This window comes from Condylura cristata, unplaced genomic scaffold, assembly GCF_000260355.1.
Source record: "Condylura cristata isolate star-nosed mole 26May11 unplaced genomic scaffold, ConCri1.0 scaffold00009, whole genome shotgun sequence".
Lineage (NCBI taxonomy): Eukaryota > Metazoa > Chordata > Mammalia > Eulipotyphla > Talpidae > Condylura > Condylura cristata.
In genome coordinates, this window is record NW_004567110.1 from 33678225 (window position 1) to 33691165 (window position 12941).

General features: G+C 37.4%; 1 protein-coding gene across 1 annotated transcript in view; it reads right to left on the reverse strand.

Moving 5' to 3' along the window:
* Positions 1-9383, reverse strand: part of RIPK2 (receptor-interacting serine-threonine kinase 2) — a 29965-nt gene extending 20582 nt beyond the window's left edge. Inside the window, exons 1-4 of the mRNA XM_012722825.1 lie at positions 9355-9383; positions 8564-8942; positions 2673-2826; positions 339-494 (exon numbers count right to left, since the gene is read on the reverse strand). Of these exons, the coding sequence (XP_012578279.1) occupies positions 339-494; positions 2673-2826; positions 8564-8736 (483 nt within the window). The 5' untranslated portion in view covers positions 8737-8942; positions 9355-9383. The remainder of the gene's footprint in view (positions 1-338; positions 495-2672; positions 2827-8563; positions 8943-9354) is intronic.
* Between the last annotated feature and the right edge of the window lie 3558 nt (positions 9384-12941).

Below are 12941 nucleotides of genomic sequence, written 5' to 3' on the forward strand. Positions count from 1 at the left end.
TTCATTAATGTCAAATTTTTGGTCTTGAAATTACACTATAATTATATAAATGTAATCATTGGAAACTGGGACTTGTTTGTATTAATCTTGTAACTGCTTGTGAACCTATACCAATTTGAAAATAAAAAAAAGTATATTCATCAATTTCAATTGAGAAGTAAAAACTATTTTGTACTGTAACTGTATCAATATCTGTGGTTTTGGAATGACTAGGAAGGAAGAGGGAACTCTGATTATAAAAATCAGGATCTCTAGAAAAGGAGATACAGTAAATTTTCCAAGTGGAATAAATAAACTGTTTTTAAACACTCAGATAACCATTTAAAATAAGTTGTTACCTTAACGTGAAATTCATTATCCAATAAAATATTCTGAGTCTTCAAGTCATGATGAAGTAGAGGAGGGTTCATATTGTGCAGGTAATTTACACCCAGTGCAATTTCATGCAGGATGCGGAATCTCAACGGCCAAGGAACTTCAGGATATTCAATTTTCTTGATATATAATGGTAAGAAACCCAAAATTAGTGGTGAAACCTCCAATTACAAATTTAAACTTTGAGGGGAAATATTATATAAAATAGAACACATGCTCATTGTTAATACATATATCAATCTGATATTCACCTCTACTTTTCCTTTTTAGAGAAACCAGTGATAACTTTATAATATTGCTATTTGCTTTTAGTTTATATAGGTAATGTAACTACATGTTCTTTCTTTTGTTGACACAGCTTACAATTATTTTTTATCTGAATGATACTTAGACACATATACTCACACCCATCTCCCTATTCTTATATAACCTTATATGATATAGCATGTGTACATACTACTCATATAGATATAAACTATTTCTATTATGTATCAAACTATTCACTCAAAACCCTTAATTTCCTAATAATATAAAACCTAATTTATTATGATAATCACTTCATAAGTTAAAAGTATGACCATAACATATATATATATGTAGATTAAGCATTAATCTCATACTTTCAACCAAATAATTTATTTGCATTCTAGTTTGAAATACTAGCCTTTAGGAGCCTTTTTTTTGTGTGAAGGAAACAGTCATCTTCATTTTTAAAGTGTGTACCATGTACCATATAGACACATTTAAAACATAATCATTTATATTTCTTCATATTTGTAAATGTTTATCTGAATTTTCTTAAATATTTTCTGAATATGAAGTTAATGCAGCTTCTTAGAAAGACTACACTCAGAAAAGTTAGATACTTTATATAGTTTGGAATATGTCACAAAGTACATTTTTAAAAATGAAATAGAAAAGTATGCTTCTACTGAAGGGTCATAATTAATCCTGAGAATGTTTTCTGCTGCTGGGTCATTTTTCAACAATCTTTTTGTGAGGTTGGGGGAAGTGCTTTAAGATAATTGCTAGTCAAAATAATGAATTTCAGAAAACCAAAGAAATGCAAAACACACTAAGGCTGAACATGACATCCTCTTGTATATACAGATATCTTTCCACCTGAGTAACTGAATCTTATTCTGTAAAGTAATTACTTTTACTGAAAATTATGTACTTTAAAGGAATAATGAGAAATTTCTGAAGTACAGTATTATTTGGAGGCTTCTGAACATAAAGAGGAAGGAAAGTAAAGAAGTATTATTCTACATTTTATGATTGGTTTTATGACATTTTTAGTTGGTTCCACATTTGAGTGCCAAAATATCTTTTGGAGTCCTGGGGTATAGGAAGAAAACATAAGAACTTCAATTTATATTCATTTTTCAACAATAAAAAATGTGCTTAACTGACATTTGTATTTTGATAGCTGCAGTGGTCACACAAAATCTTATGCCGTAACACCACTTTATCCTTGTTTCAGATGGTCATGGCAAATACTGTACAATGTAACATATTTTTAAAAAAGAGGAAGTCACTCCATGAAAGGCAGAAAGTGGGATTCACCCTTTTTTATTTACAGAGCACTGTAATGTATCAGAATTTAGTAGTGTCCAATAAGTGGCTTTTACATACTCTATACCCAGGTGTAAATAAGCCAACTCTTAAAAGAACAGACTGACTGATACAAACAAACTTCTCAAGAAAACCTATATTGGGTATAATATTAATAATGTCAACTCAAGTAAACAATAGATAAATACATATATTTTGAGAATGAGAACTGCAAATGTGTTTACTGATAGAATTTACAATACATTGAAAAAAAAAATAAAGGTATGAGTAACAAATACATTGGAAAAAAAAAAAGGTACGAGGCTTATGCAACATTGTCTACCAGCAGAGAAGCTAATGTTTTTGGTGCTCAAAGATTTATTTGGCACATTAACTCAGGACTTTATTAACTGATTTTATTAACATTTAATCTGAATCCTAAATTGTCTTTATATAGAGCAAAATCTGGCTCAACTAACTGGTGCATGATTTCTCATTTTCTTTCCTGTGTATATACACATGGGCAATTCAGGAACAGTAACTTCAGCAAAATAATCTAGGTCCCTTATACCACTGGGTATTTTTAACAACACAAAAGAAGTCATAAATAGTGAAACTTTGCTGCATTTGTTTCTCATTATTCTGACTTTGATTCATCTATGTATACCCAAATAATCTAAGTGCATGTAAAATCTAAACATACGTAGTTTTTATAACAGATTATAGCCAGTGAATATACTTACTCTGTGTAGGAGTTCATTTAATGATCCATTTGGCATGTATTCAGTAACTATTCCCAAAAATTCAGGCTCATTGCAAATTCCCAAAATTGGAAGAATATAACTAAATCTAGCTTTGTGTAAAATTTCAGCTTCTCTTAAGACATCATTTCTTTCACTAAAAACAGAAAATGCAAAATTGTATCAAAGTAATGAAAAACACAAAATTATTATGTTCATATTTAGTAAGCTTGTCTCTTTCATGAGATGGCTTTTAAGCTCATATGAATTATGCAATTTCTCTACCCTTTAATTTCATATTTATTTATTTTTAAAGATTTGTTTATTTCTGCATACAGAACAGGGGCACAGGCCAGAGGTGCAAGGGGCAGTGAGAGGATTCACCAGAGACAGAGTGGGGAGCAGAACAAGCAGATCTTCGAAGTACAACTGCTGAAGGGAGCAGCGGGCGTCCCACAGAGATCTGCCAGGCCATGTGGGTCACCTCCGGGGCAAGCGGGGACCTAACTCATGCGGAAGTGGATTTAGCTTCTTAGTGCTGTGCTTTAACCCACTGTGCCAGGGAGGGCCAGTTTCATCATATTTAAAATAGGGAAAAGACCTACCCTCTATATTCCACAGGTAATTTAGAGATCAAAATAACTTCCATAACTCAATGACAGAAAAAAGTGCTACACCCAGGTTGTTATTATACTTTTCTAGGAAAGAGAAAAAAGACAATGTCTGAGTAAGCCTATAAATCTACTGATATTAGAATAATTGGTGTATGAACTAAGCAAACAAGTCTGTGTTGTATTCAAAAGAACAGCTTTGATTACAATATTACATTCAGTTTATGGTTGCACAGCATGTGGAAATTTTCCAATTTGTTCTGAATATTAAAACATCTAGATTGTTATAAATGACTAGGTATAAATGACTAGGTGATTGGTATAAATGACTAGGTGATAATAGTTTCAAGAAGAATAATGCTTAAAAATTATACACAAACTGAGGAAGGAAAAAAATGAGAACACGTAAATGCTTGTAACAGATTTGTGGGGTAACTGGATTTACTTGCTTACTCATACATTATACAAATAAATATTAAACTTTCATTATGAGTAAACTGTGCTCAACACTATATAGAATATAAATATTTCTGGCCCTTAAACTGCCAGATCTTTTAAGAAAAATACTTATTGTGGTATTGATTTGCGTTTCTCAGATGACTAATGATGTTGAACAGCTTTTCATTTGTACATCTACTTTCTCATACCTGTGATTGTTTCACATTGGGATGTATATTAAACTATTAAGTAGTATACTTAAGTTTTTTAAACTATATGATTTTTTATTGATGTAATGTAGGTTTACAACAATATGATTTAAGGGTATAGCCTCACACCTCTAAAGATGTATCTTAACACATCACATCTACCACCAAAGTCATGTCACACATTTTAAAAATATGTAGTTATATTTGTCAATTATTATTCAATAAAGTTAAAAAAAAAGAGAACAAGTTAAAAAATGAAAGTATCAGAAAAAAAAAAAAGCCCAGAATGTAATTAAGGCCAACAAAAAACAAACAGGAAAGTAAATAGAGAACTGTGGGGAGCTCTGAATAAACTTCGGGCTAGCCTATAGTCTTTGAGATGGGATTTTAACTATAAAGATGGATAGACTCTTAATCTTTAGAAAAAGGGTAACCAAGATGGATGTGATCTTCAGAGGGGAGGGACTTTGTCTTTTTTTTTTTTTTCCCATTTATGTATCCCTAGGACCTGGAACAGCACGTTTCACATAGTATACTTAATGGATATGTATGATTTATATACAAAGAAGATAAAAGCTATGCTTAGAATATGAGCCAGGGTAGTAGTAATTGAGTTGTGACTATAGGTTCTCAAGCAGGAATGACAGGGGCAGATGATTACCTTGGCAGCAAGATGTCGGATCAATAGATAGACATACAGTTTGAAAGTCAGATGTTAGATGGTTATAATACGAGTTAAGATATGAAGCAGAGGCCCTCCCTGGTGGCGCAGCGGGTTAAAGCACTGCGCTAAGAAGCTTAAGCCACTTCCGCAAGAGTTCGATCCCCGCCTGCCCAGGAGGAGATCCACATGGCGTGGCAGACCTCTCCTGACCCGCCCACTACACTTCGTCGATCTGCCTGTTCTGCTCCCCACTCTGTTCCTGGTGAATCCTCTCACCCTCCACATCTCTGGCCTGTACCCCAGTTCTGTATAAATAAATAAAAAAAAAGATATGAAGCAGAATCTGAATTATAAAGGATGCAAATAGAAATAAAAACACAAACTGAACAGAATACCCAGGCGGGTAGTGACTGACTGACTAGAGATATTAAAGAAAAAAAATGAACGGGGATTCAAGATGTCAACAGTTTTTACCCTGGTTGAATGTGTGTTGGTAGCAGCAGTAACAGAAATAGAAATGTCTCCCAGTAAAGCCTATTGGGTAAGTAATGAGATGATTAATTGCTCAAGCTGTAGATGAATGACTTGAAAAAAAAAGAAACATATTCCAACTCAGATTAAGAGATCTGTTTTTCACAACAATCAAAAAGCAAACAATAAAGCAAAAAATCTTGGTAATTAATGTTATGAATAGGCAATATACTTTAAGATTTAAAAATTACAAGAGGATATAAAGTGAAAAGCTTCTTTCTTTTCCCTGTCTTCACCACTTCATACCTCAACTATCAAGTAATCAAATCTATCAGTCTGAGACCTGTTTTAATCTACAACCCTATGTCTAAACATTTCTGTATTCGCATCAAGAGTTGTAGGTTAACAAGACATCCTCACAGGGAGGATCCTCACAGGGAGACTCCTTACAGGGAGACTCAGGATGGAGCTGAAGATTCTGGAAATATTCAGAAGAACTATACAAAGGGAATGCTAGAAAAATCTCAGAAATATTTAATACACTCATCTAAGAGTTTGAGGCAATTCTTTCTGTTGTCACCTATTTTGTTGTGGCTATTTTGTATGCACTATTATCCTAAATTAGCCTCTACAGTTGCTTTAATTAGTTCCACTTTATATACAAAGGCAGTGAGGGGTATATACATTAGTGATTTTCTTTTTTAAAAAAGATTTATTTATTTATACATGCAGAACTAGGCTATCGTCCAGAGGTTAGAGGTGATGACAGGACTCACCAGAGACAAAGTGGGGAGCAGAACAGGCAGATGGACGAAGTATTGCTGAGAGCAACTGAAAAGAACAGTGGGCGAGACAGGAGAGGTCTGCGGCAATATGTGGGTTGCCTCCCTGGCCAGGGGTTGAAGTCATGCTAAAGTGGCAGTAGCAAGCTTCATAGTGCTGTGCTTTAACCTCTTGTGCCACCAGAGAGGGCCCTAAATTAGTAATTTTCTAATCATCATGCCACAAATAAGTGACAGGGTTAGAGTTAGGTTTGAATTGCTATCATGGGGACTCTTTAAGTCTTTGTTCCTTTACTTTTACTGCTTCATCAAAGAAGAACGTCATTGAAATTAGATTTTAGAAAGACTGAGTATAATAACAGACAAAGCCAAAAACTGTTTAAAAATGGGTTTTTATATTTCTTTATATATATACACACACATATATATATAATAGTTTATTTTTACATCATTTTGTGCATTTTCCATCTCATTTGTAATCCCCTTGGGCTTCCCATCACCAAATCACCCATGTGCCTTCACCATAGTCCAGTGCATTTCCCTCCCTCATTTTTGATCCTATTCCCCACTCCACCCCCTCAAGGGTTTTTATATTTCTAAAAATAAAAATGTCAAATACAGCTTCAGCTGACATATCACCAGAATTATCCAATTCAACGTTTCAATCAAATACCAGTCATTTCCCCTACTGAGTATTTGAAGAACCAATCCGATTTATGTACTTATAAGTAGCTAAAAATTGTTGAAGGAGCCATTTACTGAACACAAGTCAGGTTATGGAAAATGCTTTACTAATCATAGGTAACAGAACATAATCTTATTTTTCTTTCATGTGATCCCAAAGAACAATGCAAATACTATTGTACCAGAGACCTTGAAGTTTAGGTATATATCATGCCCCACTTCGTTAAGTGAGGAAATAAGATACCTTGTGAGTCAATTATATTGCCCAGCTTTATATATGAGCTGTATAAATGCTGCAATATTAACATCTTAGCTAACAAATGGGAGAAAAGAAGCTAATACAGTTATGCCAGACTGTTTCATTGGTCTTACAGCTTCTTTGATGATAGAATTAACTTCCTACCCTTTAGTAAAGATTATGAGAACTGTTAATAAGTATGAAAGGAAACTTACCACTTCAAACCTCCACATGGCACAAAGTTCAGATAAATTAAAAACTTGAGAGGCAACATTCAAAATGTAAGGATCGATTTGTTTTAGAATACCTAGCTGGTCTTTCAATGTTAGATTTTCATGTATTTGCATAGTTTATTTTAAAAGACATCCACCCTCTCCAATCACCATACTTCAAACTGACTGCATGTACAACAATCCCTTGCCTAGCACTTGCTCCACAGAACTCAAGGCCCAGAGTAAACAACACCACACCCTGTATAGCACCAGACATGCATTATGGTATGCAAAAAGTGGAACAGTCTTTAGAGATGTCTCAAATTTCTGTGAGATCCAGCTCATCCAATAGTGAGACAGGAAATATAAAAGTTCAGTAACACTGGTAGGGCTGATGCTGCTGAACTGAACTGCATTGGTCCCTAGCAGTCTCTGGTCAATCAGATATCTAACATGAAGGTACTTTCACGTTAGAAATAAGGGGAGAAAGGGAGAATGTTGCAGCCACTGGTGTTAAGACTAGTGACTCGACCTACTGACTAATACATACAGTCAAGGTTCTATGACATGTGATTAAAATGTTTTTCTGGAAACAGAAACTAGCCTTCCTTTAAAACTTGCACATTGCACTAAAAGTGTTTTAGAATGTGAGAGACATTCAAAATTTTGGTTTTGGCTTTGCTATTTAGTAGTCTTCTGATTTAGTTTATAGTTAGCAAAAGTCATTCACATTTCCTCTGGGGACAGGCTTTCCTGTGTGAAAGGAGCTAAGCTGCTAGGTTGAATGGGACACCTAAATTTTCATGGCTATAGGTAATAAACCACCACCATAACAAAACCCCCAAGCCAATACATCCTGGACTCTATAGCAGAATTGTTCATTGAAATGTAATATGAACACTTAGCACAATTCAAACTTTTCTAGTGGCCTTAAGTAAGAAAAAAAGTCAAGTGAGATGAGTTGTAATATGATCGTACATTTAACCCAACAGATAAAAAGATTCTATTATCTTGGACCATCAACGTAAAACTGTCAGTGAGGAAGCTTCCTACTTTAGTAAAAAGTGTGAAGTCGGTATTTTACACTCAGTTTTTTTTCCAGTGCTCCACGGCCACGTGTGACCACGAGCGACCCCACGGAGCGGCTAGAATCTGATTTCACAAACACTTCAAAAAAGCAAAACCCACTCACTGTAAATACCTGTCAGTTTCAATAGGACGTTTAGAGTTGGGCTGAGTGCCGGTTTCTCCCCAGTTTCACTGATCTGTCAACTGTTTACACAGCTACATAATTCTGAGATTACTTCACGCCTAGACTGAATTTTCTCTGGACGGTGTCGGGAAGCTCAGGGGTGTAAGAGGGAAGGAGGGGGCAGGGATAGAACAAGGGAGGAAGGCGAAAGCTGCATCTCTGGAGAAGCCGGTTCTCGCCACTAAGCCAGCCCCTGGCCTTGGGCTGCGGAGAGGTGAGGAGAGGTGTGGCTGAAGCCAGTGGTCCCTACTCGTGGGCTCCGGTGTCCGCCAGGGCCGGAGAGGCAGGAATGAGGCGGAATCCGGGCTCCGTCGCGGAGCGGGGGCGCCCTACCTGTCGAGCAGCGGCGTGTGGATATGCAGGTGCTTCACTGCCACCTGAACGCGCCAGTCTGCGTGGCGCGCCGACGACACGGTGCCTGACGCGCCGCGGCTCAGGTAGCGCAGGTCGGCGAGCTTGTGGTAGGGGATGGTGGGCAGGGCGCTGCAGATGGCCTCCCCGTTCATGGTGGCGCGGCTCAGGGCGCTCAGGCGGCCGGACGGTTCCGGATGTGCCCGCCGCTCCCTCGGCTCCCGCGCTCCCGCAGCCGCTGGATCCGCCCCCGCGAGAATGGCCGGCCGGCTCCTCCCCGCTGCTAGACACTAGGTCACGCGGTCGCCCATCCCCGCGCGGCCCACGCCGGCCGCCGCTTTTCCGGAGCGGACGCGGACGCCTGTGGAGAATGAGGTTAAGGCTGTGGCTGCGCGACGTGTCGAGGAGGCGCTTCCTCTCCCGGCCCAGGCGCGCCCAGCCGCTAAGTCCGGGCGGCGGAGAACCTCCCATCCCAAACTTCCCAGGCGACGTCAGAGCGGCTCCGAGGCGGGGAGAGGGGCGTGGGGATCGCGACTCCGGGGTAGGTTCCCTCCCCCCTCAACTCCTCCCCACTCCTGCCGAGGTCCGGGGGCTCCCGGGCGGCACGGAGCAGCCCAGATGGTCTGTGCAACACGGGCAGCGCTCGGGCACAGGGTGGGGACGAGGTGCCCCCTTCTCTGCCGTCCACCTCAACCCTCAAGTTTGTAAAAGATTTTATTTTGTAGTGGGAGAAGGATGGGGGATGTCCCGCTCAGCAGCCTGTAGGCCGTTACCCGACTGGTCAGCGGGGTTTCATTTCCTGGAGAGTTCTCTGGGCCACCAGGCTTGCGCCACGCAAACCCCACAGGGGAGTGTGTTTCCGCGCGCACGCGTAGTGCTGAGGGTGGGGGTGGAGGTGGGCTTTCCTGAGTCGTCGCTTCGCGCCTGCGCGGGGAAGGCTTGAGGGGGTGAGGTAATTTAGGCGTGCTCCACACCCCTGGGACCCAGCGAGTCAAATAGGGTGAACTCTTGGATTTATCTGGACTCCAGTCTTCCCTCACTTCCTGCCACTTCAGAAGTGAAGGGTGAGTGATAATCCCTGTCAGAGTTCCTAGTCCTGGCAATTCAGGCCTCTAGTTCCTGTTAAACTGTGGTCCTCTGGGTGTCTCCTCTCTTGCCTACTTTTTTGTATCCACAAATGGAAAACTAACCTTTGGAAAATCCACTTCTCTGGCTTCCGGAAAGATTAGAAGTTTCTTAGTGTTTAGTGCCAACCAGAAAAGCACTGCAAACTTCCCCCCATCTTTTTACTTTAAACAAGTGCCTTTTTCCTTTTGAGGATTTTTGTAGAATGTGAATTGCAAATATATACAAGTGTACAAGACCAAGTCTGTCAGAGGCATTTAATAAATTCTAAGACAACAGCATAAAGGAACACTTAACCTTGGTGGAGGATTTCTTAAATGCTTCCTGTCTGTTTATAACACTTGACATGAGAGTAACAATGACGTTTTACAATAATGGGCAATTGTAATGAAATGTGTGTAAAATTTTTTATCATTTAAAATAAAATGCTTTGCTTTTAAGATGTGGTGTTATACTCTGTGCTGTATTGCATAATGTGTTTTTTGCAACAGAGTGCTCCGGAAACATCAGGTCACTTAAACTAAGAGTTCCAGGAAAAGAGAACTAAAAGTAAGTAGGGAGGAAATGATCCAAAAAATAATTAAAGAAATTTTGCCAAGACCAAAGGAGCAAAATCTTCATGTGAAAAAGGCCCAACAAGTACCACTGAGTGAAAACAACAACTATTAAGTACATCGTTAAAAGGGTCAGAAGACTAAGAATAAAGACTGAAAAAGTTTCATAGTGAAGAAACAAAAAAAGGATGGAAATTCGTGGCATTGGATTTATTACCATAACATTTTAATGCTAAAATACAATGAAGTAAAGTATCTTCAAGGTTCTGGAGGAGAGTAACTTCCAACCTAAAAATCAGGCAAACTATTCAAGGTAAAAAACAGAATAAGAGCAGAATAAAAATAATTTTCACATAAAGAAGAATGGAAATATTTACTAGAGGATATACTCCAAAAAACATGGGAGTAAATCAAGAAAGAAAGATATACAGAAACATAAACAGGAGAAAGTGAAGAAAAATCCTGGGATTTAAGGTAGAGGACAGAAATAGAAAGCAACCCATTTTCACTGAAGCAGGATGATGGCCAACTCTAAAAATAAAGACACTAGTTAAATTAGTTGACATTTAAATTAGTTTACATTAGTTGACATGATTCATTTATTCAACAGTGACTAACTGAATATCCACTATAGGCCAAGCATTGTTCTGGAATAAAAAAATTAACATGGTTCCTGCCCTCAAGGACTTAACTAACCTAATTAGAAACATGAACCTAGACAGTAAGAATTATAGTACAGTGTAATAGATGCAAATAAAGTACAAAATATTACAAAAAATTGAATTTATAGGCCATCTAACTTGAAATATCTGGGAAGTTAAATTAATAAATAATAGATCAAAGGAAATATGTGTTAAAGTTGGAAAAAGAAGCTAAAAGTGCTTAAAAAGTAAAGAGGCAGTTATTCCACAAAAAAACAAAATTACATGAGAGGAAAGAGCATTTCTCCAAATTGTTCTGTAGTGTTGAAAAGTATAAAGCTTTTTCACTCACCTGCCAAGGGAGATATCATGATCATGAAAGTGGGTTTTTCAGGCAAAGCTCACTCATTGCATTACAGATGTGCTATCCCCTGTGGTTTCCTCAAATGTTGGAAATTCGATTGTGTAATTTGTGATAGTGGGGACAGCAATTTTATACTTTCTTCTGATTTAAAGAAAAAGAGAAAACTTAAGGATTTCAGAGCTTTAGAATTCCTTGTATATTGTTTCTACAAAGAAGAGTATGCAACAAATAATTCTATGAAATTTAATTCCATTACTTTGAATTTACTTAAAAAAAAAAACAAGTAAAAAGCAAGTAATATATTCACATGCTTCAAAATTTTAAAGTGTAGATTAGCAATCCAAAGAAAATTGGACATGGACACCTCAAAAAAAAAAGGGGATATCTGTATTCAGATGAAAAGTTCAACATCATCATTCTTAGGAAACTACATTAAAACCACTGTGTGATACCACTACAAAAATATTAAAATAACTAAAGTTAAAAAGGCAATATACTATGGGCCCTCTCAGGTGGCGCAGCGGTTTAGGACGCAGCACTACAAGCTAGCTGCAACTGCTTCAGTGCCAGTTCCATCCAGGTTCCCAAGGTGATCCACATGACACGGCAGACCCCACATGTCTTGCGGACTGCTCTCCTCAGCAGTGTACTTAGTGGATCTGCCTGCTCCTCACTCTGTCTCTAGTGAATCCTCTCACTGCCCCTGAACCTCTAGCTTATACCTTAGTTCTGTATCCATAAATATATCTTAAAAAAAAAAAAAAGACAATATGCTAAATGTGTGAGGATTTATGGCAATTAGAGCTTTCATACATTGCTGGTGGAAGTGTCAATTGGAGTAATGGTATGGCAGTATCTGTTAAAATTTAGGATATCAGATCTTATAACTCAGCAATTACTTCCCTACTACATAAATATGGACATGTATATGATGTTCATGATGGACATGTATAATAAGATGTTCATAGCAATACTATTTATAATGGTCTCAAATTGGCCATTACCCAAATAATCTTCAGTAGTAGAATAGGTTAAGTATATTGTGGCTTATTTACAGAGTGGACACTGTTACTAAACAACAGTGAGGTTGAACATTGTACAATATTAACAAATCACACCAATTGAATGTTGGATTTAAAAAAAAACAGGAAACTATTGTGTGGTTTTATTTTCATTAGTATAAAGTTGAGTGAAATTAATCTATATTTTAATAAATCAGAATAGTGACAACTTTTGTAGGAGGAAGCTATTAGCTACAACATTTGACTTTTGGGCATGGTAAGAACAGTTCTTTTTCTTGATCTAAGGACCTAGGTTCTATGTGCCAACTACATGATTGTTTTCAGATCATGAAAGAAGTGCTTTTATGTAAATACATATAATGAAGAATGCATAGTTTTAAATTAATGGTGTAAAAATTAATAGCATGCATATATATACATATAGGTGCACATATATACCTATATATATTATACCTCAAAATGTTAATATGTTTAACCATAAAAGAAATATGTGTGTGTATATATATTATGCCTCTCACTTTTATGCAATTGGTATTGCAATATATGCTGCATCAGTTTCTTGTTTTTCACTTAATAGCCTATCTTGGATATCTTTCATATTAATTTATAAAAAGCATCATTACCCCTTTTTTTTAAATGACTGATGTTTATCAT